At 38.7% G+C, this 24551-nt stretch overlaps 1 protein-coding gene and 1 non-coding gene across 2 annotated transcripts; both read right to left on the bottom strand.

The window, feature by feature from the left end:
- Positions 1–1730: 1730 nt before the first annotated feature.
- On the bottom strand, positions 1731–24545 carry RNF149 (ring finger protein 149). The gene is made up of 9 exons (XM_039714269.1): positions 24109–24545; positions 16488–16738; positions 13593–13661; positions 10416–10498; positions 9796–9892; positions 9255–9284; positions 6963–7158; positions 4575–6607; positions 1731–2329 (listed from the first exon to the last, which is right to left on the bottom strand). Exons 1-8 carry the CDS (start codon positions 24326–24328, stop codon positions 6549–6551), a joined length of 1005 nt encoding a protein of 334 aa, XP_039570203.1. The 5' UTR covers positions 24329–24545; the 3' UTR covers positions 1731–2329; positions 4575–6548.
- Positions 4157–4269, bottom strand: LOC120504761. Its single transcript, XR_005628114.1, has one exon. It is a non-coding gene; the product is annotated as a small nucleolar RNA SNORD89 (small nucleolar RNA).
- Positions 24546–24551: the final 6 nt, after the last annotated feature.

Raw genomic sequence — 24551 nt, 5'->3', positions numbered from 1 at the left:
GGATGGAGTCTGCTAAACTATAATTTTAAGCTAAAAGTAGAGTTATCTGCTGTTATATTTAAGCCCTGAGGCTGAAAAGGAGAGTAACTTGGAAAGTTAACAAGTTCTAATTTAATGCTGCTTGCTTGCTAAATGAAAGTTGTTTTAAATCTGCATCTGCTTCTCAAATTTTTAGGAACTACACGACCAATAATGCAAAGTAAATACAGTCTTTTGGCTTTTTCTTTCCAAGGAATTTAGGATGTGAAAGTGCTTGGATTGATAGGATTTTCAGTATCTTGCCTCATTTAGTATAATCTTTCAGTAAAAAGTCCTGCAAGAAATGTTCTGTAGTTACATGGGCTTGGATTTGTGCAGCTGTCCAGTTAAAATGTATCAGGTCAACTATAGTAACACTTGCTTAAGATCTGTTCCAATTCTAGACATGCTTCCAAACCCAATATATTTGCTATCAGGCATTTTTTGTGGCAACACTTAGAGCACAAACTGCTTTAAAATCATACCTTAATGTTTTCTATCTACTACAGCTGAAGCCAAATTTGACTGTATTCTGTGTAGCAGTACCCCTTTAAAAACATAAAAATTTTAGACTAGTGTCATAGACTAAGATCATAGTGCTACTATTATATTACAGCCAAAGTCTATCTGTTCTGCATCTTCACTGTATTGGCTTGAGTTGTACTGATACATGTAATTTTTACAGTTCTGCGACAAATCCAATGATTTGGGACATATTAAGAAATTTTATTTTTATCATAGGTATGTCTGAGACATATTAATTTCAGAGCCCTGTGGTACTGGGGCAGTGCAGGGTGGCCTTGTGGGAAGAAGGCTGCCCTGTTCCAGACCCAGCCAGGACAAGCTGGCACAGCAGAGCCCCTCAGACAGGCTCAGTGATAACCCTGGAATGGTCTATACCTGATGGAGAGGATCGCTGTTCTGCATCTTCACTGTATTGGCTTGAGTTGTACTGATACATGTAATTTTTACAGTTCTGCGACAAATCCAATGATTTAGGACATATTAAGAAATTTTATTATTTTTATCATAGGTATGTCTGAGACATATTAATTTCAGAGCCCTGTGGTACTGGGGCAGTGCAGGGTGGCCTTGTGGGAAGAAGGCTGCCCTGTTCCAGACCCAGCCAGGACAAGCTGGCACAGCAGAGCCCCTCAGACAGGCTCAGTGATAACCCTGGAGTGATCTATACCTGATGGAGAGGATCCACACTGAAGCAGATCCTAAAGAATTGCAGCTCCTTGGAAGGAGCTCAGGATGGAGCAGGGCAAAAAGGTGAGGAGGGAACAGCAGAGATCACCTGTTACAGGCTCACCCACCCCATCCTGCCGCCATGGATGGGAGAAGTGTCAGCTTACAGAGGGGTAGTTTTAGTCCTATACTACCCTACTCTCAAACTAATTTATTGCCATTTCAAAGTAATCTTCATGAAGTCACATCTCTTGTTCCTGTGATGGTAATTGGTAACCATTTCTTATCTTGACCCACAAGTTCTTCAGTCAATTTCCCCCTCCTCACGAAGCAGCCAGCCAAGATTACCCCAGCCCTCCCAGGTATTGGTGACATGGGGAAAGCACCACGTGCTGAAAGGGGCTCCCCCACAGCTACCCAGCATAAATTAATCTTGTGTTGTGCTGTGCTAGTGGTGTGTGTTCCTCAGATCCCCTTCCTAAGTGTACCAAAGGAAACAATACCCTCCACCTTCTCAGACATTGCTTTTTAAAAGGTCTGTATAATTTATTATGGAATTTGAGCTTTTAGCCATTAAATTACAACAACAATGCATAACTTGACATTCTTACGACTGTACATACACAATGGAAAAGACAAGTGCTTAATCCAAACAATGCAACCAAATTAGTTCAAGGTTACAATAAAAGACTGTTGTGAATAGTTTTTGACAGACTAGCAAATTCAAATAATTGTCTGCAGGTATTTGTTTATAGTAGAAGTAAGTGGCTTCAAAGTTTTGGAGTTAAGCTTCAGACTAACAAAATGATGGAAACTTACTCTGCTCTTCTGAATGAAGGATATGCTCATTTAAAAATGCAGTAACATTACCATGTTTCAGATGGTGAAAAGGAGCTTCAGGTCCAATGGAAGTATAATGGACAGTCTCAGGCAATGCACTCTTCACACAAATACATGCAATTATAAAGGCATTCTACTTTAAAAACTTTCTTAAATCAAGTTTTGCAATACAGTAGGATATCTGAGGAGAGATCAGGACCCATACTGAACAAAACCAAAAGCCTTCAGCTTGATTTGTGCACTTTTAATCAATTCCAATTCTCAAATCTTCACATATCACCTGTGAGAGAAAAGAACACATCCAGTAAAGATCAGTTTCAGAGACAGATTACAATTTTTTACAGGCATTCAGTTAAAAAAAATTAAGCTGACATATTCCTTTTCAGGAACTGTAATTCACCATGGCCCTATTATAAAACTGCATCCCTTCAACTTACCCAAGGGGGACAGTCTTGTTGGACTCTGTCCAACTACAACCAGCTGGTTGTAGAGGAACCTTGCAGGATAGCCAAAAAACCTGAATGACCATTCCCAAATCAATAGGTAATTAAAAAACAGCTTTGCACACTTGACAAAGGTGTTGCAATGGTGTTTCTCTGTGCCAGTTGCAACCTAAACAGCACCAGAATTCCCAAGAGGCCAGCTTTGGCAGGAATATACTGGTATGCAATTTATTAAGTCAGCATGGATTAAAGGCATTTCCAGTGTAGGTAAATAATCCTACAACTCTTCCAGTAGACCTCTAAAATCTAGCCCTAATTACTGGCAACAGGACTAACTGCTGGACTACATTCACATGCAATGCTGGGGGTAAGAGGCAGGGGAAAGGACTTACTGCTATCCTATCAAACTTCTCTAGTACATGCCAAGAATCTCCTCCAAGCATTGCTTAGAGCCAAAGAAGAATCCAGTCTAGGAGTCATTAGCAAAAGAAAATCCAGACTTTCCAGTTAAATTGGTACTGCAAGTAATTAAATCATGAACATGCTTTCAGATCTGAAATGTCTGTGGCTCATTTTTCCTTGCTATCAAGTCTGAAAGACAGTTTAGACAATTAGTTACTACCAAGTTTTTTCTAGTTTGCCATATATAGATTATTATTAATAAACTAAAATTTCTGAACAAAGAGGGCCTCCAGTTTTTTCCTTAAGACAGGAACTCATTTTGACATGTTCATAGCTCCTTTTGTAAAAAAAAAATAAAATTAAATCACTTCACTAAATTTCTCCCTAACAGAAACAGCAGCAGTAGCAAAGCTGTATCAATTAAAACAACAGTAACAGAAATTATTCCACAAAAACCAGCATCCCCTACTCGTGCTAGGGATTCTTCCCAAGTGATTTATTCAGCATTACCATTGAGGGGGTTTTAGGCTTCCTGTGGGTTCTGCAGTTTAGCTTTTTGTAAAATGATACCACAGGAATGCCTCCAATAAGCAGCACTCTGCCCAATTACAGCAAAATCTAACAAAGGGACAGAGGTGTCCAAGACAAGTTCCTGCATGTTTTACCTAAACTGTGCAGCTAGGAAAAGTGATGAGGGCAGGGGGAGGCAGCAGGAGCCCACAACACACAGCTGCAGCTCCCACACTAGACAGGACATGGCTGAAGCAGCAGAGGCAGATTATAGCTTCCCCAAATGGAAGGGAGTCAAAAAGCGGTAAGGAGGTGAAAAAAATCACTCATTAGTTCTGACCTTCATACAAGCTTTTGGTAGGTAAAGTGTCAGAAAGGGAGTCACCTACCCTACACCTACCTACCTCCTAGGGTAGGAGGCACCTACCCTACAAAAAGCTGTGAGGAGGTGAAAAAATCACTCATTAGTTCTGACCTTCATACAAGCTTTTGGTAGGTAAAGTGTCAGAAACTAGCAATACCAGTTTGATCCAGTTTAGTGGGGATCCACATCAGCAAAGTCTGTGCACCTGTATTTACCTACAGCAGCCTACACCCCTTTACTCAACTTAATAGATAAGCTGGAACAGCAGGTCCTCTGCTTCTTGTTTCTAAGCTTCTCTTGCTACTGTTTTAAGCTCCCTAGATTGTCTTTTTCCTGCCCTGTACTTTTCATCCTACCTCTCATTTTACTAATGCATGTCAGCTTTTTGACTGAGGTCAGACTGGTGATTCGCTTCGGATGATTTTTGTCATGGTGCTTCCAAAGAGAGCAAACTGCTTGCTGGAGGCACTGCAATTCGGCCTTTTGTCATCACTCCTCAGCAACACAGCTGGCCTCACAAGGCTTATCTATACCAAAGATCAACTATGTGCAAACCTATTTGACTGAAACAACTGTAACTATTTTTGTGAATGACTGAAATGAAAGAGATGCAGTGGCAGCATGTGAAACAGACCTCAGGAGTCTTCACACTCAGATATTTTTTAAGTCAGCACACACCAGATTTTATAAGCACACTTTTCAGTTTGCAGGTTCCTTAGATTTTCTTCTTTCTACCAGATCTCAGATTTAATTCTTAAGAAAAGCTTTTGGTTTTATAGGTATCACATAAAAGCTCAAGCACTTACCACAGTTCTCCTCTCCAGAATGAATACTGTGCTGTACGTATCAGCAAGACACAATCCACAGACCGACAACACTTCTCTTGATAACTTCTCTTTTGGTTCCTCCTTGAGCTAGAATTTAAACCCTCTCAACATTTACTACATCAATGTTCAGTTTTGTGTTAAAGAAGAGGGAGAAGACTTAGTTTTTAATATTGAAGAGATAGTTAAAAAGGCAGTTCTGGAAATGTTGATAAGCTTCTTTTGGAGACGTAAGTGTCCCTACACATTGTCTGCTTTAGTTGTGGGTTGTTTACTTATTTGTTCAGTTTTGGAGATGGCTGGTCAGTCATATTCCATTCTCATGTGCTTCTTGTAAGATAAAGGCATCACAAAAACTTGCACCTGCTGGTGACATCAGAACTACAACCTGACAGTTTTCCAGTAAACCTAAAAGTGATACTCCTACAGGGAAGAGGCAGATTTTTTTTAAAGTAGGCATTAACAGGATTTTTTTTAAGGAAATTTAGGGTGAAACATCTGCTCTGCAAAGTAGAAGTTCAGATTATATTTTTCCCTCTGTCATTTCTGGAACATTCATCTTAAAATTAAAAAAAAAAAAGTTATTGCTTCTATTGAAGCTCAATGTAAGTTAGAAAAAGAATTGCATATTTTCTTAAAAACATTCCAAATATACATTTTAAAAACAAAATACACTCTAAAACAAATGTCTAGTGAAAGACACTGTTTTAAGCAATCTGTAGCAACAGCTTTACAAAAGAAAACTGAGGAATGTAGCGTATTATTTATAACATGACAATGCTAAAATCCTAAACAATTCACTTAATACCCTTAAGTAGTGTTTTAAATATACATATTTCTTTACAAAACAGTTTAGCAATTCCTTATACCACTTACAGTATATAAATATTTGAATAAGAGGTCATAATGGGAGATGCCAGGGTTTATATGTACTCTCAGATGCTTCAGATTTCTTAAGTGTTTTACTATAAGGCACAGTAACTGCTAATCTAAAAGAAAGGAATAAAAGCTAATGGCAAACCCAGTCAAAACTCCTAAGGTGGAATATCCAGGAGAATTCCAGCATCTCTATGCAAAGGAAAAGAAAAAGCAAAGCAAAACCAAATTTTGTATTTCTTAAGGAATGGTTTCAATTTGTACAAGTGGGAACAGGAGCAAGAAGAAATTATGTAAATTCTTATAAATAGACTAATAAATATATTTTAGCCATAATTAGCCCTTTACCTCTGTTTAAGATTGAAAGAGGTAACCAGTGTGCATATACTAAATGTCTACATGCTCAGCACGTGAAGACCACCTAGCACAACTTATTACTGCCAAATTCAGTATAGAAAGCTAGAAGGATGGAGGAGATTTCCTTTTCTCAACATCCATGCTGAGTAGAACACATTACAAGATAGAATATGTATTTGTTACATGTTGCAAACAGCAATTTTTCCATCACAAGAAAAGGATATGCAACATATATCCATTAAGTTATTTGATTCCTTCAAGGTTAATGTCTTTTCTGAGAATATTCATCTCCAATTACAACAATTCAGAACTTTCAGAACATTTTAATAGTCATAGCTTGTAAGTGTTCTCCATGTGTACATACTGAATGTAAATAGTGCATCCAAAATATTTAACCGTTACACATTCTACATTATTTTCACTGCCTAGTCTTCATCTTTCTTACAGCCCTCTGGAACACAATGACATTGCAACAATGCTTACAGAAAAAGGGTTATTGCATTTTTTTTTTTAGGATGAGACATCCAGAGGAGATTTTATAAAATCCTCCTGTGTACAAAATTTTTAGTTATTAGCCCTTTTGGAACACCAGCTAGAAAAGTTTGAAAGGTAAAATAATTTACATTGTTATTTTTTTCTGTTCACTAGACAAAAGTCCATACTAATTAAATAAAAAATAATAGTTCTTCAACAGTCTATTCAAGATATCTTCCATGAAGCAGTTCAGTGGGAATTTCCATTAGATAGATGTTCTCCATGCCGGTTATTACTGCCATCCACATCTAGAAATCAGGAATTAAAAGAAAAATTGTTTGTTGTTTTACCATTTTAATATGTTTTATCTGTTACATCAATCCATACTCTGACAACAATCTTCATACTCATGTATATCTCAGGTTCTCGAGATTCTCTGGGTAATCCTCTTAAGACACTGCTTACATCTTTCTTTCCCCCACGTCCAGTCATTTTCAGCTCAACAGAGTTCCTTGAAAATCTGCTTGTATTTTCTGAAGACCAGTAGTGACAACACTCAGTGTGCTCTGCACTGCAGTACTAACTGTTCACACCAGCTAGAGAAGGGCTTCTAATGCAATATCTAGTGCTAAGATTTGTCCAGTGAAACTCTGAATGACTTACCAAGCAATGCTGTGGTTTCCCCTGCATCCTCTTTCAAGCTGGTACACTGCAATACAGACTCATTAGTGGAGGAAGCTGACAATTCGCTTACTTCATTTCTGTCATCATCTTGCAAAGCAATACTCAGACTTCCGACTGAAACACTGCCACTTATGGATTCAGGTATTGGAACTTCAAGGACATCTTCAGGGTCCCCCTTCAAAATGAAACATATTTAACTGTCACTTTTGTCTACCATCAGACATCAACATTCCTCCGTGTCACCTTTTGTAACCTCACCTTATTGGAAAAAAGACCATTTTTTTAGCTATTACATGTGCACTTCTGGGAATGGTCTTGATATTGTCCATTTTCAAGGTTATTGTCTGACTGCAAGAAAGAAAGCCAACCAAAAGAAAGCCATTTCTCCAAAGCCACCCCAAAGCCAAGAGCAGAAACAGGAAGAGTCCACCCAGTCAGCCTTTTGGATGGATTACTTCAACACTAGCGACAGCATTGCTGGAGGTTAGGAGCAGGCTCAGCACATATAAAGTCCCACTGAAGAAACCTATTGATTATTTGACTTTGCAGAAGTCCTGTTTTTTTCACTGTAGTAGTTGGCCAAGTTGTTTTTTTTTACTAGGATGAACAAACATTTACATCAGAACCAAAGTCTCTCCTCCTCTATCTGCAGTCTAACTTGAAGTCTGTTCCCAAAACACAAACACACAGGCTTGTCACTTTGCAGGAATGCAACATCTGTATCACAGGCAAAGGGATCTATTTCACCTATTATATAGCACGAGCTCTACAACTCTGAATTAATTTTCAGAATGGATCAAAGTCCTATACATACAGTTTTGTTTCTACAATTAAACACACTACCTTCATTGCCATAGATATACTGATGATACTAATACATAAGCAAACATATTGCAGTTTAAGTAGCTATTCTTTTTGCTTATTAGCAAGTATTTTCCCCTTCCTCAAGCAAAAAGCAAAGGCCCATCTTAAAATTTAAGAAATTCTAGGCTGATTCTTTCTTTAGTATCAAATCAGCATAATTTAAAACATACTGAATTTTAATGAGCTATAGACATTCTACAATTGAATACAATCTTTACATTTGCAGATGGGAGGGAGCATTAATGATTTTGGTTTCCAAAACTTAAACAGTTAAATAAGCACTGAAACTACAAAATTTAGTAATGCTCTACAAAATCAGTCAGACACACTGAACTACAGTTCCTCCTCTCATAAAAAATAGCCTAATAAAGAACTGGACCACTGAAGTCAGCTCTTTAGAAAAGCCACGTTATAAGACTTTGTGCTTTTCTTCTACTTCAAGCCTTTAAATATGTAAAACCATCTGAAGTATTTGTTGTCCATAACTAAAGACTGAGGCTTGAGCCTCCCTGCAGAAGGTTTAGTATATTTCTGTAAGGCTGCATATTCTTTTCTGCAGGTTCAGAGCGCAGTGCTGAGAGAAGCTGCCTTGCTCTTTGCGCTTCTTCTCTTCACATCAGTAAAAAAATTCAGGCAATCACTCCACAGACTAGATTGGGCAACCTGGATCAAACTGAAAACTAAGCTAGAAAAAAATTCCTGAATGGTTTCCCACATTAGCTTCAGTGAGACTTGAACGATTGATGCAAACACAGAGCCCATTTTCCTCATTTCATTAGTAAAATGAACTGGGTTTGTCTATTTAACATAATCCCATTCAATCTGCTTTCCAAAAATCATTTTAGCTGAAAAGCAGAGGAGTTATTACTGTTCCTGGTTGGGCTTAGCACCAGTATTCTCTGCAACAGCAAAAATTCAGGGAATATCATTATTCTGAAGGTTCCAGTATTTCAGTTGTCAGCTTGTATTCAAAAAGATACGTCCTTCTGCATATAACACAAGATACATCTACCCCAAGAACTGAATGTGAGCAGAAACCAAGCTGCTAATATAGCAATCTTAAAGTAGCAATAGCTATTCCACATGACAAAGAGATTGCAACTCCCAGGTAAAGTCTGACTTAATACACAGAAGCACCAAAATCTGGTATATACATATTACATAGCAAGAGTATTGTCCCCTTTAACAAAACAATACAGTAGTTCCTAACAGTCTTCCACAGACCTGGTACGTCTCTGCAATGAAGTAAGAGAAAAGGTGGTCAAAACACAGACCTAGTGTATGAAAGGAAAGGCCCTATTTTCTAGAGATCTCTGTAGATCAGTAGGAGATAAGAGAGGTACATTCTTGCCTATAGCATTTTAGTGGAACTCAAGACTATTTACCAACAGTGACTGAGTAACCTACCGCATGTGTCTTCATCTCTCTTTTCTGGTGCTGTCAGAAAGAAATGAGAGCACATCATTTTCTCTACTTAACCAATTTCTGGTGAATGTCTTCAGGAAGGTTTTAAGTACCAGCTCATTTACAGGGATAAATCATGGGACATATGTGGAAGTACACATACACTCTATGTAGAAAAACTGTAATTTCTTCCTCTGAATCACAGTTCTCAACAACATCAAATATAAGTTCTAGATTTATTTAATTCAGTTACATTTTTGCAGCCTGAGCAAACAGTCTCACCTCCAATTCAAATTCCTTAATATCATCAGCTGAAGATAGAAAAAACAGGTTATCAAAGAAGATTCATAAACTGCTCAATATATTTAAGTTCTTACCCATAAAATTCCCTTATTTTTCTAGTTCTCATTCAATTACTCTTTGCATCTTTTCCCAGCTTCTCAAGTCTTGTCAATAACAGCTGCTCTCATTCTAAACAGTTACATGAAGTCTTGCCCCCTAGACTGTACTTCTACTTTGAAGATTAAAGTAGTGTGCAACATACCCAGTATCCCAGAGCTTTGATAACATCTAGTTTACACATTGGACAAGTTCGGTGGTCCAAAAGCCAAGGATCAATGCATGTTCTATGGAAAATGTGCCTAAAGAAAAGAAATGCTCTTTAGAACTCATCATGAAAGCCACATATCCCTCCTTCAAACAGTGTGCAAGTTAACACATAAAAAAATTAAACCTTTAAAAATAAAATTTTTTTAAAAAATTAAATTAAAAAATTTAAAAATAAACCGTTCCTTTATAATCTTGACTATTAGCTGCTGCTCAATTTACTAGTACAGACATGGTTCTGGAAACCTTCTGGTTCATGCCACCTTTCTGAAGGGGAGATGCTAATAACCACAAAGACACCACACAGTTATCAGTTCAACAGTGTACAGTTCTAATTTAAGCAAGCTCTACTTTACCCCTACAGTTGTCCCACTTGCTCCCTTGCCCCCACATACATATGAAGTGTTACGTGGTCTCACAGTGCCCTTCAACATTTAACAGGCCGTACAAATTGCAGCTTCAGCTCTGCCACCAGAGGTTCAGAAGAATTTATAGGAAATTCATCCCATCTCTTCAGAAAAACATGCTAAAGAGTAAAGAATAACTATGACAACTTACTTGCATGGCAGAATTCGGACAGTGTCCTTCAGTTTGTAGTTCTCAATACACACAGCACAGTTTTCCACATCAACATCTAAACCCTAAATATGACAACACATTTAAGTGTATTACATTCACACTTCATTACAGACCAAGCTTTGTGTAATAGCTAACTTCAAAGAATGCAAAATATACTAAATGGTATAGCAAATTTTAAAAAATCTACCTCATTTGAGATTCTATCAAGAGGTAATTTGATCAAGTTATCAAATCCTAAAAGCAGCCAAACACAGATTTTCTAATTTAAATAACTATACATGGCATCCTAAGTAATTCATTAAGTCTCACACATTGGCTTTGTTCATATTAGTGAATGTTTCAGTTGAAGGAGCTATAAGATGAAAACACTTTAAGAGATCAGCACAAATGAAAAGTGTGCAAACTAATTCTGAACGAATGGTCCCAAAGATTGCCAAGAGCAGGAAGAGATTTTTGGGGTTCAATACTGCAAACCTCTTCTTCACCTTTTTCTTTCTTCTACCACATCCTAGCAAATATTCCTTCATAGCCAGAAGAGAACACAAGTATGCAATTTGGGTTTAAAACCTTTCTCCAAGTTCACACTACACAGAACATAATTTCCCCACTTCTACTTTTATCTAAGGGTTAAATATCTTTTCTAACAGGTCTTACTGTCTTCTGGAAAACATGCTTAGAGTCGCAGTGTAAATATGATGGATAGCTCCAAATACGAGAAAAAGAATCCAACTTTAATTGGGCTGCATAAATTCTAAGTACTAGAAGAACAGACAGTGGGAAAATTCCTCTGCTTTCATCCCAAAAAATTAGTATTTTTGATTTACAATTTACTAAAGCACTTCAGTTTCAATACAAACATTTAAACTAATTAGGTCTGCAATGAAACTTTCAAGTTCAAGGCCAATATTTCCGTCCTTTGCATGCTATCAATTAACACAATTAATGCCTTAAATTCCCAAGTAAATCACATTAAGACTGTTTTTCTAATGTAAGCAAAGTGAAGTGCTTATTCTATAACAAATTTTTTTTTATTCTGTACAAGAGGCAAAATCCAAGCACACCATATGTAGCACATACTCAAATGAGTGTCCATTTTACAATAATCCCATAAGCTTCTCAGGAAAAAGCTACATGATAGTAAATACACTTTTAATATATGACCTATTTTTAGTTAAATATCTCAACCTCAAGTGGGGATAATGAAAGACTGTATTGTATCACAACAAAAGAAACAGACTTTTTTTTTCTTTAAATATTTCCTTTCAGCCATTTACAGTAGACAGGACAAATGTCCAGACAAATTTATATTAGTTCATAAAAATACCCCTGCATCAGTAACTCACATAAATTTGCTGATAGCAGGTTGATTCAAATCACATTAATGAGGCCTACCATGCACAAAAGCTCTATTTTAACAGAGAGATTCTAACCTTATCTCATTCTACTCTTCTTAATGAACACGGCACTCAGAGGAATAATCAGCATACTGTATAACAACAAATTCCCCCATTTTATTTACTTTAATCAAGGGTCTATTTATTGGAAGGAACTCCCTGTATACTGCAAAAATCATACAATACAAGTCCTGTTTGGAGGATTTTACTGAACATCAACTTTAAAAGTGGTTAACATCTTCCATGTGGTTTTTAACACAGGTTTCATCATGACCCTTCTATGTCTCTTTCTTCCTACACTGACATTATGCTTTGATAGTGCTTTACAGAGGCTTGGGTTCACTTCTGTCTTTCTTGACCTCTAATGTCACCATTGTATGAATTGAAGTATGAATATCTCTTTGTTCACAGCATGAAATATATGCTAAACTCCATCAAAAAATAATCTAAATAAAAGTAAGAAATATTTGTAATACACTACTTAAGCATGTTGAAAGCATAAAAGGAAAAGGCAAGGAAGTTCAAACACACTTTTGGGATATTTTAAGTTTCAAAACCGATTTACTAAATGAAGGACATATTCTCTGTAGCTGAAGTATGAATATCCCTCTGTTCACAGCACAAAATATATGTTGAGCTCCATCAAAAAATAATCTAAATTAAGAAATATTTGTAATACACTATTTAAGCATGTTGAAAGCATAGAAGGAAAAGTCAAGGAAGTTCAAACACACTTTTGGGACATTTTAAGTTTCAAAACCGATTTACTAAATGAAGGACATATTCTCTGTAGCACAAGACCTGAACAGAACAGCTTCTGCTGGACTACTGCCTTTAAAGTTTTTACATATCAATGTCCTTTGAGGACATATTCTCTGTAGCACATGATCAGCTTCTGCTGGACTACTGCCTTTAAAGTTTTTACATATCAATGTCCTTTCTCACTTTGATTTTATTCATAGACTTAAAAATAACCTAACCCTTGTTTTTCATCTCCAAGTAAATCAGTCCTTAAATAAAAACTCATCAAGTAAGACACGGGTTGAGGGGAAAAAAATTCCTATGTAGCAGCAGAAATCTAGTCAGAAGCTAATTTTGCATCTAGGATCAGCACTCCTGAAACTCCAACTAAAATATTTTCTTTCAAAATGTTGGCTTTTTCTACTTCAGTTATTCTAATACAGCTGAGTTTAGGCCGTAGGCTGTCAAAGCCAACTTCCTGAAAGCTGCTTTAATTTTTAGATTAGCTTTATTTCATAACATAGAAATGTATTTTAAAAAATGTATGCTTCAGGTTAAGCCTACACAGCTCCTTAATATATTATATGTCAAAAGATTAAACAAGTGCTTTATTTTTAAAAGCTTTTTATATTTTTAAGGTCTTCTGATCAATAAGATGATAAATGTTCTTTTAAGAAAACAGATTACATCAGCTGTAAGAACTGTACGGAAGTATTTTGCAATCCACTTGTTGATGTTTTCAAGTGCTGAAAAGATAACAATGTTTCCTCATCTCTATAGTACCAGTCCCCTATACATGCTGTATAACCAGATATTATTTGCAACAAAGTAGCCTTAATTTCATGAGTAGTTCAGACTTGACTCCTTAATTTTAAATTCTGCCTTTTAAGCCTAGGCCCTGACATAAGCCTAGAATTGTATGTCACACTTCAATTATGTTGTGGTAACTTTAGTTTAAATTCTTTGAAAACATTACAACCATTTTTAAAACTTACAGCAATAACCAGAGACACTGAATTACCTTTTCTCCACGTTTCACTGTATGCAGCTGAAGCTGGCTGATGGCTCTCTTGGTTTCTTTCCTATGTCCCTTGAAATGAGATTTTTAAGTGTTAGTATAGACAGTAGTTCCAGGAATTACATTTCAAAGTTTTTTAATACTGAGTCTTCTAAACGTGTCTAAAAAATTAAATTGCTCTCTGGGCAATGAATTAGTTTATAAAATATTTCCAGGCAGCAGATGTTCAGTAAGTTGTGCTCCTGAGGCTCTGTAAGTGCCCTGCTCCACGAGCAGCCCCAGCCGAGCACACGGGCAGCTGCAGCCCCGCACCCTGACTGCCGGCATGAGGGCCCTTCCCACACAGGAAAGCTGAAACCCGTGTAGGCTTGGAGGCAAGCAGAGCTGTAACAACAGCCATATAACCAGACCTTCCAGTTCAGCAAGCCCATGAGCAAGCACACCGTAGGTTTTGCAGCAGCCTGGGAGAAGGTGGAATCCTGCCAGGCAGCCTACAGCTGACCACCAGGTCAAAAGGCTGCTTGTAGCTATTAATACTTCCCCTCAGCCAAACGCTGTCTCCTGCACTGGACAAAGCTTTGCACTGAAAGGACACATTATGCAAAGGAGATGACAAGAAAGGCTTTACAGACATGATGCACCATACTGGACTACTATGCAGTATAATTATGCTTAGAGGGGAAGCAAGAAAAGAAAGCAGTACTATAGTCCAAGACAAAGTGCCAGCTACTGCAAGGAACTGAGAAACTAAACACTCCCAGTTGACAGATGCTGACCTGTCTAGCAGCAACCCACAGTAAAGAAATATCATAAAGGAATAAAAAAACCCCAAACCCATAATGGCAGCCTTTCTCTGTGAGAATTATGCTGACATATATAATTTTACAAATGTATAGTACTGAAAATTGTGATTTTTTAAATTTTTATGGTGTTAAAGATAAGTAGTCTGAAAGGTCTCCCAGAAATGGACAAAACCAACAGCAGAAGCCTATTCCACCTTCTCAGGGTTTTCTGCACAGTCCTCTTCAGTAGCAAGGAGATCTTCTGTAATTTTACTGCTAAACTAATATTAGACTAAATCTTAAGATACCCATCTTCACTTAGCAGTTACACTCCAGCTTGCTTTAAACTTAAAGCATAACATATTTAACTCACAAGTTTTAGTTTTAATTGAATTAAAATTCTGTAAGCCAAGCAAAACAAGATTTGGATTAGAAATCGGCTTTTTGTTTCCAAAATTCCTTTAAGACTCTTAATAATACATCTCTACTAACATCATCAAAACATTTTCCAACTTTGCATCATTTTTATTTTCAATGGCTATTTTAGAAGAGAAAGTATTGAGAAAAGGGCATAACCTTCTAATGCTAGACAGTTTCATTTATTTAAGAGGCATTCAGATGACAAGCACTGGCAAAATCTACTGGCATTTGGATGACAATAGCAAAAACCTATTAAGAGTCTGTGGCACAAGTTTCTTAGAAACATCACATTCACATCCTTAAAACTAAAGTACATGATACAATGCTTCATAAAGCATGTGAACTTTCCTCTGTGTGAGTTTTATATTTAGAAGGCAACAGGAAGAAGCAACTTTCTTCACCAAACAACTGTTACAACACAGAAACACATCCCTTTTCCTATAAATGCTTCACAGAAATTTTGTATCCTCAGAAAGTAAATGCTAAGATTTAAAGCTTATTAAAAAAGACTCTAGGAAATCAAAACATCAGGGAAACCACAAGGTTAACCAATACAGAAGTCCTGTGTGTTATCCTCAGTTATTGAAAAGAGAAATTAAGTATTTTCCTAGAAGAGTCATTGAAGTCCTAAACAGAGTTCAGACTTCTGAAAGCAAACAAAAATCCCATCCTCCCTCCTGCAAAGCTAGCATCTACATCATCAAGGAAAAGGTAGGAGAAGTCCACATGCTAAGCACTAATTGAAGCAGCATTTTTTCCTGAACTGAGAATAAAAAAAATAATAAAAAAAAGAACCTGCAAATGGTAGAGCTGCTGATGATTATGGAAGTAACCTAACCTACCTGCAGCAGCTGAAAAGCAGAGGTAAGAGCCATTCTAAGGGATTTTCAAAATTCAGATGGAATCCTCGCATCCTCAACAACTCCATATAAGTTGCTCTCTTGATCACAGGAGTCCAGAGGTCCCATCCAGCCTAAACTGTTCTATGATGAAGTACTTTCCTCAGGGGGAAAAAAGGAAAGCCAGCCTTTTTTTTCTTTTAAGTACAGAAATGTGAGAAGGGCAAATAAGGAGCAAAATTACTCCTTCCAAATTTCCTCACTACTCTCACTGTTCTCAGTACCTTGAGTAGCACAAGAGAGCTGAATCTTACCAGACACACACCTTCTACTCTGCTGTAATTCAGTAACTCTACAGTGGAGTTGTAGAATTACAGGTACCAAAAGTAGTTTTCATAAAGCTTTAGAACAAAAAATTCCACCCTGAAGAACTTGTAGGTTTTATGAGAAAATTTAAAAGAAACCAACTTACCATGGTCTCTTTCCATTAAAAAAGTCTGGTTAGTGAAGTTAGTACTTTCAGAATGAAAACTACTGAAGAATGAAAATAACTTTTCATGTCAAAAGGAAGGAAGTTCAGTTAGGTGACAGATCACATAAGAAGCTGTTGACAAGTGGCTAAATGTATTTCTCATTACTTCATATGAGCATCTAATAATTATAAGTAGTCAAACTTGTGATGCCAATTAGCATAGTGCTTATTAGCCTCACTGACTGCTGCTGAGCAGCACTCCCAGTTAGCAAAATAGGAAGAAGGCACAGATCTTCAAGAACGCCCCAATAAATAATCAAAGTTAAGCAACTGATTTGACAGGAGAAGGAGGTCAATACTCTTAAGTGCCATTAGCTCCATTTACCTGGTTTCCAAACTGTGATCCCGTATAGAGGAAACGCTGTATATAGTAAAATATGAGCCAAGCAAGTGATATAATCATCATGGTGATGAAGGCGATGGCTACAAACACAACTGATTGACCACTAATGTATTCTTGCACATGTCGTGTGCCAACAACAATACTCATTGTTACTGGAATCCCTCTTCGTACTGGCTCCAATATCTCTATTCCTTTTGGATAGCCAACCATTATCACCACTGTATTTCCTGTTCCTGTTGGAAGGAATAAAAAAAGAAAAAAAGTCAGTAGTCACAGTAAAAGTGTAGGCATTCTTGCTTGAGGGTAATTTGGCCTCTTCAGTTGAGATCAGCAAGAAAAGTTATAGGAAAGCCTCCAGTGCTTTTTTTCAAGCATAGCAGAATTGATAGAAAATTTACTGGTAAAGAATCCTTTATTTACTTTCAAAAACTCTCAAACACAAGATAAAGCTCAACAGATGCATCTTTGCTGTTCAAGGCCTATAGTCATCATTCTACAGTGAAGTAGAAGTGGAACCATGCAAAAAATCCAGACAAGTCACACACAACTCATCTCGGAGCAGTTGAAGTTCTAGCTTGCAGCTCAGGAACAGCTGGTCTTTCATTTGTCAGCGTGGGAATTTTAGTTGCAGATGGAGACAGTATGTGAACATCACAGAGAGACACTTCAATTTAGTTTGAATCTGAATCTTTATCCAAATTACACTGGATATATAAACAAAAAATATTCACATATTTAATAACAAATTGAATAATAAATTATTTTAAACTTTGAAATACTTACAGATTCTTTAATACTAAATATTCAAAATGTAATGAGACTTTGTGACAAGGACTTGTCAAGAAATACTTTGTAACTCTTTTGCGACCAGTGAACAAAAGGATTTTTCTAATGTATTAGATGTCTAGAGCTCTCAATTCATATGAAAGAAACCTAATTTTAAAAAAACCCAAAACCTTTAGGCAACATACTGCCACCCAAACCAGTAAGATACTATCAAGACCAACTAGCAAAATCCAAAGGCCTCTGTGACTAGTGTTTTACTCCATTTTTTTTTCTGGAAGAATACCCAGTATTCTCAGAAATATCTAGCCCAAGTATTACAAAACAAATTACAAACAAATGTACCTATTAAAAATGTCACATTTTCACCGTTCTATTATATTTCATTTGAATAGTTCTTACTTTGTGTACCAACACTGCTGCCACCTCAGTAAGTCACAGCTTCAGTTTACTTTGCTCTCCTACCTCTGAGAAAAAGTGAAACTAGTCTTGATTCAGAGAGAAAGGAAGAAAAAGAGAGGCGTTTTCCTAGCTGAAAATCTGAAGCTGTAATGTTACAGCTACCTTTTCTAGATTCACAACAGACTACCTACCTGCAACAAGACCTCCTCCTGAAGGGTTAAAGCCTTTTTCCCTTCTGGCTGTGTTAGATTCCTTACAGAGAAGCTCTGCCAGAAGAAATGGCTTCCTTATTTATAGCATCACATCAAATGGGGATTTTCAAAATTCAAAGCTGCATTCTGTCCTCAGCCACCTCTGCCTACTAAGACAAAGAGTTATCTGCCTGAACTATTTAAACTAAATTCCTTTATTTGAGGAAGGAAAAAAGCTGTCAGGCTGTGACAGCTTTTCAATCTGGCCATTCTGCTATCAAGAATTTTGCAGAAGCTTCACTTGTGTATGTAGAACTCTTCCCTCCATAAGGCATGTATAGCTTGGTCTGGATGAAAATTAAAAGTTCCAGGCGTTAGCTGAATAAACCTCCCTTCTCAACTTCACCTTAACACAATCATCCCACCTCTGGTCACCTGCTCTAAGAACCACTACACCTATGGTGTCTGCCAGATCCAGACCCAGGAAAAAAAGGATTTTCCTAATAGCATTGCAGTTACACCAACTTGTGCCTTCCCTCAGGCACCCCACTCTGCTCACCAGCAACACCCACCCCATCTACATTGCCTTGCTTGGTGGGTGTGCTTGGAGACACAAAGCAGTGAAGCTGAGGACAGACAGACAAGTACCCAGGCTCCACTAATCAGTTCTGCTCACCAACAATGTGTTGATCCACATGATACCCCAAGTCCAAGCATACTACAACTTGGTTAATAAATATTGTTCTTCTCTCTGAAACAGCACAAAAGCACTACCAGAGAGCTTCATGAAACTCAGAGAAGAGTGTGAAACACTCTCTGCTCTCTGACCCTGCACAAGTCCACAGGGAGTAAGCAAGAAATAAAACATATGAAAGTGGGAATTTATCTTGCATTGCTAAGAACTGCTATCCCTACACCCAAATCAAGAAATTAGGTCCTGTGTCCTTCATCAATTGTAAGAGTTACAAATAACAGGAGGGGTGCCTAAGGACGGCATGGAATGGTACAAATATGTTGGAAAGATTTATGTGGTTTCATCCAAGCTTAAGGAAGCAGGGGTGCCTAAGGATGGCCAGGGAATGGAACAAATATGTTGGAAAGATTTATGTGGTTTCATCCAAGCTTAAGGAAGGAAAAGGAAGTTTCAAGATTAGAGGCAGCCTGGATTTTTCATCAGTAAATTTCCACCTCAGTTCTGAAACCTTAAATCAATTTAATTCTGCTATCTGATTCTCTGCACTGTTTCTAATGATGAAGTATTTAAAAACCCCCACAACAATAAGTATTGTCCTTCTCTGCTTTGTCACCAGAATGCCCAACTATCAGACAGTTACTTCCCTGAAATGAAAGTCAGGCTACTTTTGCACAATGGCTGCTAGACAGTGTGACACCTTCCATTTTTAGAATTAACATAAGCATACCATACATTTTTAAATAAATACCCATTAAAAGCTTTCAACTGTTTTAAAGATTTGGTGATGAACCTGCCATAAAAAAAATACACGCAACTAAACACAGAGGCCTTGAAGGTCATGAGACAGAAGGGGAAGAAGAGAAAAATAATTGCAATCCATGATTACAAAAGGAACAAGAGCAGTCTCAGAGAAGCAGTTGCCCTGAGCAGCCTGTTACACTAAGGGTTTTAACTCATTCCTTGCTAATTTTAGCCTGCTGTTCTGAAACTCATTATTCAAAGACTGAAATGATGGTGAGTCATTCCATCAACTTCTTCAACTGCCACACAACTCAGACACCTCAAATCACATTTATAAAGAAAACTTCAAGTGTCACATATATGCATCTACTGAAATCATGTTGTATTGGCTCTGCCTTCCTATAACCTCCTGGTTTTACAATATATAATCACATTTTTACTTTGCTAGAATAAACATCTTTTTTTAGATTTGATTGATGCTTCAGTAAAATTGTGTCCACTTAAAATTTGGTCTGTGCTTTTTAACATTATCAGGGCTGGCAGATCCTTAGGATACTTGCAAAAAAGGGCAAATTTGGAACTCTGAAGATGAAGGTATGTTTCCTGCCAGTGCAGACAGTTTTACTGCTACCACTCCCAATATTTTCCTGCAAAAGGAAACCAGCACTCTACTGATGAGGAAGAAGTAGGACAGGTACAGATCTTGATTGCAGGCACAACAAACTACATTTATTTCCATTCACGCAAAGAGATTAAGAAGATATTTTTCTGTCATCTGATCACAGATGACAGAAACTGATCACAGACACACCCTACTTTTTGTCCTCCTGAAAAATGTCAGACAGCTCCCAGAGTTCCACCATCTTAGTAAAAATGTCTAAGGTCAGTCCACTGGTTTATTTAAGCATAGGCACCCTACTAATACTGCCACAACTAACACCAAATATTCTTTTTAGCTCCTGTTCCAAAAAAATGCTAACAGTACACTAACAATCCCATAACAAGCTTTGTCTTAACCCCAAACACATCTCACCTAATCTCTGGTGCATGTTGTATTTTCACCTGCCTCGAGGAGGATATATAACCGCTGGTACACATACTCTTTCCACCTGAGTACCAAAGCATATGCACTTTTATAGATAAGACAGATACAAGCAGTTACTCTTGCTTCTTCAGAACAGCATTACTAACTAAACATCACAGAGTCATGTGTTACTAAAGCTAGCCACTGTCCTTTCAGCAGTTACAGTACCAGAAACTTTCAGTAGAAAACAGCAGTAATACAGAGATTATGCACTATTTAAGAATCCTGAGTAGTCCTGCAAGCAGTGTAACAGAGTCGAACTACATGCCAAAATAACTCTAACTCTGCTGCTTGGAGATGCCAAGAACTTATAGAATCATGAGCACAAAGTAATTTGCATCTGTTTTGTTCAATATATGTGCATTAAAAAAACATGACAATGGAGGAAAGAACTAGTTAGATGTATGTTGGCAAATCAAAGACCATTTTCATTATGTAGCCAGTCATACACTCAAATTAAGTCCGAAGCTTCCCTTAAATCCACAAACCATGAATTAAAGCCCTAATCCAGACCTACCTCAAACTATTACAGCCACTGCCTCCCATCCCTGCATTTCAAGCAAAACCGCATTTCATTCCATAGTCTACGATAAAGCAATTTCTGTTCTGATCAGGATCACCAATCCTAGCTTGGGGGGGATACAGAGATGGTTGGGTGCCCAGCATGAAGTGTAACAGGGAAACTATAGAACCAGAAGACCCTGTTTTCTTTCCATTGCAATATACCTTTGCCTTCCCCTAACTTCCTTAGTCTGGTCTCTACAACACTCCACACTTTGCCTCTCCAGATTCCTCTCCAACCCACTCCCAGCTAATATTCAGGTGCAATATTTACCTTGGTTTTGGAAAGCAATTTGAAGCTTCTGTATTGTATTAAGTTCACCATAATCACCAAAAATGAACGGAGTTAGGACTGCCTGCCAAGTCTGTAAAACTGAAGTCTGAATTTCTGTCGTTCAGATTCAGTTAACGAAGTACAACTCCTCAAGTCATTTGGGTAAAATGAGAAGTTTTCAATGGAAAAATCTTCCCAGCCACACATGAAATTGTGTCACTATTACTTTCCTCGAGGAGAGGAGTCATCCAGCATTTTGAACAATGTAATTTGGACAGAGAGCAAAGGCTTGAAATGCAACATATCAGTAGAGTCACATTTGCAGAACCTTCTTTTGGAAGAAGGGGGAGGATTTCAAGGCTACACATTGAAATTCTCGACTCTCTTGTTCCAAAACTTTAGTTAGAATCCCTACTCACTGCACTCATGAAGATTACAAGTGAAAAATACAGATTATTTGGAACATTTGTCCTTTTTTAAATGCTTTGACACCAGCTATAAGAAATAATTTCTTCACCTAATCAAGAACCTTTCTTTTAACTCAGGGTGAAACATGTCTAAAAACACCAAAAAGACAACCAAAAAAACAGTGCACATGTATCACATACATCCCAGAAAATTCAAAGGCTAGGTTTTCCAGGAGAATGAAAAGATGGCACTGAGATCACAAAAGCTGTCTGTCACCTTCACATAATTTGGGCTGCATCTCTACCAGCCATAACCACTGTTCCATCTCACATCATTTTCAGTGCCACTAATTGCAAACGCATTAAGCGGATTTTACTTATGCATGTAACTCCACTCTTCAGTAACTGCACTGCAGATTTCCCAGAGTATTTATCCTCAGCTCTCCTCCCAGAAGGAAAGCTTGCTTCCTTATGTGCCAGTTCACAAATCCCTCCACAGAAATGAAAATGTAGATCCCGTAAACCATAGCTTTACCTTGAACATTCTTCCCTGCCATCTTCCACAGACCTTTCCATCATCTCCCTTCAAATAGCCTAAGATTTAAAACACTAACAGTACCTCTTCCCTTTATTCCCAAAGTGCACTGAAAGTGTTTAAACATTTGATGTCTGAAAGTGTCAACTATGAAACAAGCATTTACGACTACATCACAGCTTATAATTATATTCCAATCTATTATAATCCCATTCAAACAATCATAAGGTCAAACCTGCATTTATGAAGTCAGTATAAATACAAATGTATTATTGTATACGTGCACTATATTAAATCACATGCTCTACATAGGTGGAACTTTCATCAGCAACATTCTGCCAGTTCAAGGAAAAAAAACCCAACAAGCAGCAGCCAGAGAGCACCCCTCTTTACACCTCTGGCAGATGTAACTGTACTAGTGAAGTCCAAAACTGAGTATTAAGCCCAAGAAGGTCTTCCGTAGCACAAAGATGACAGCAGAAAAGAGAATTATTTTTTTTAATTATAAAATAAGCAAAATGGGAGAAGCAGAAAAAAAATTCAACAACAGAGCAAATAATACTTATGAGATGTTACAATGGGGAATAGAGAAGAATGAGTGAAAAGAATTTGCACTGATTGGCCAATACAGGGTGAAAGCAAAAAAAGAAACTGTTTCAGATGAAAACAGTATTACACAACAAAGTATCTTAATCACCACCTAGGATCAAAACCAAAGGTTCGTTTTATCTAGCATCTCACCTCCACTTCCACAGTGAACTAAGAATATGAAATGGGCCAGGCTGATCTCAAGCAAGCAGCAGGCTAAGAACAATAATCATGATTCCAATCCCCCAGTTGGTGCCATTGGGTATTCCAAGAGGAGAGACTTGTTTTCAAACAGATAAATCACACGTGCAATAGAGCAACAGCTCCCTAGCTGAGATTTTCAGCTCACTACACTAAGAAAATAAGTTTGTTTCCTTTAGAAACACATTATGGCTTTACTTCATCCAAGTCCCTGGTCCTTCCCTTCCTCACAACCAGGAATGAGAGCCCAGGCACAAATAAACTCATTGTAGCAAAACCACGTGAGGCACACATTTACAGAATTTTTTACTTTGTTTGCCTTGTCTTCCCGTCCTCCTCTGAAGACCTTCCAGTTTCTCAAAAATCTACAAAAGCAAACAGATTTTACTGCCAAGGTTTTTTTTCCACCTCTTTGATTTAAGCACTTAATACTGTCATAACTATAAAAATTCAGCAAGTCTTTTGTGTCATAGCCCAAGCGGGGACTGTGGTGACAAAACATCTGGATTCCTATCTCGGCAAAAAATCACAGAACCTTTCTGCAGGCTACACAGCAGCAGTAGTATGTTGAGACAAGCCAACATCCTTCTCCAGGATTCAGTTTTCCTGATGCATTTGCGAGCGTTTAAGGATTACCTGACGCTTACACCTCTCACTCGCAACAGACCTGCGCAGGAGAGGACGACGAAGCTATTACAACAAAGCCTGTTCTAAAGCTATCTTCAAACAGCTACAGCTGTCCCTTCAAAAGCACCCGGAGGCATCTTCGGGGTATCTGGTGCGTTTCCGAAGGCCTGCAGAAAGCGGCCTACCTGTGACCGCTGTAGCAGGGTACCAGGCAAAAAGGTATCCCTAAAGGAAATGCAAGCCTCCCACCCCAGTCCGCCACACGGCTGCCGGTCCCGATGCGGCGGTGCCGCATTTCCTCCCTGACGCCCGGCCCGTAACTCGGGAGACACGAGACGGTCCCGGCTTTTTCCCTAGCGTGCCTTACAGGAAGAAAGAAAACAGAACCCCGGTTTTCTGTACCATTTTCACAGGGATTTCTGCCTCCCTACATCCCCATTCCTCAGCGCGCAGAGCCGCATCACCGGCGTTAGACAAAGCGACGCCCCGACCCCTCGGGAGCGCGGGGAGCTCACCCAGGTGGGACATGGAGACGGTGCTGTTGCCGAATCGGGCCTCGTTGTAGATGACCACGGCGGCCGCCCGCTTCCGCGCCGCGTTGGTCACCTTGTCCTTGAAAGTGCAGCCGCCGCGGGCCACCAGGGCGATCCAGGTCGGTGGGTCGCCCTCGGGGGACCCGCGGCCGCCGGGAGGCAGCGGCACGTCGTAGTCGGTGTCGGCGGCGCAGCCCTCCATGTGGCGGGGCGAGGCGCCGCGCGGAATGCCCACATGGCCCCGAGCGCTCTCCTTGGGCGAGCTGTCCCCGTAGCGGCCGCTCTCCGTGCTGCCGTGCACCGTGCGGTTGCTGAGCGGCTCCACGTAGGCCGTGCTCACCCACGCCGTGTACCACTCCAGCGCCCGGGCGGCCGCGCACGGCGGCGGCGGCACCCCCAGCGCCACCAGCGCCGCCGCCACCAGC

This window comes from Passer montanus, unplaced genomic scaffold, assembly GCF_014805655.1.
Source record: "Passer montanus isolate IOZ18808 unplaced genomic scaffold, ASM1480565v1 scaffold3, whole genome shotgun sequence".
NCBI lineage: Eukaryota > Metazoa > Chordata > Aves > Passeriformes > Passeridae > Passer > Passer montanus.
Note: the sequence above shows the minus strand (reverse complement) of the source record. Positions and strands in the feature narration are given on the sequence as shown.

Coding starts and splice junctions, on each gene's coding strand:
- RNF149 (XM_039714269.1), bottom strand. CDS start 24,328: ATGGAGGGCTGCGCCGCCGACACCGACTACGACGTGCCGCTGCCTCCC. Junction 7,159..9,254: donor GAGAGATGAAGACACATGCG/GTAGGTTACTCA, acceptor TTCATTTTGAAG/GGGGACCCTGAAGATGTCCT. Junction 6,608..6,962: donor GGAAACCACAGCATTGCTTG/GTAAGTCATTCA, acceptor CCTGATTTCTAG/ATGTGGATGGCAGTAATAAC.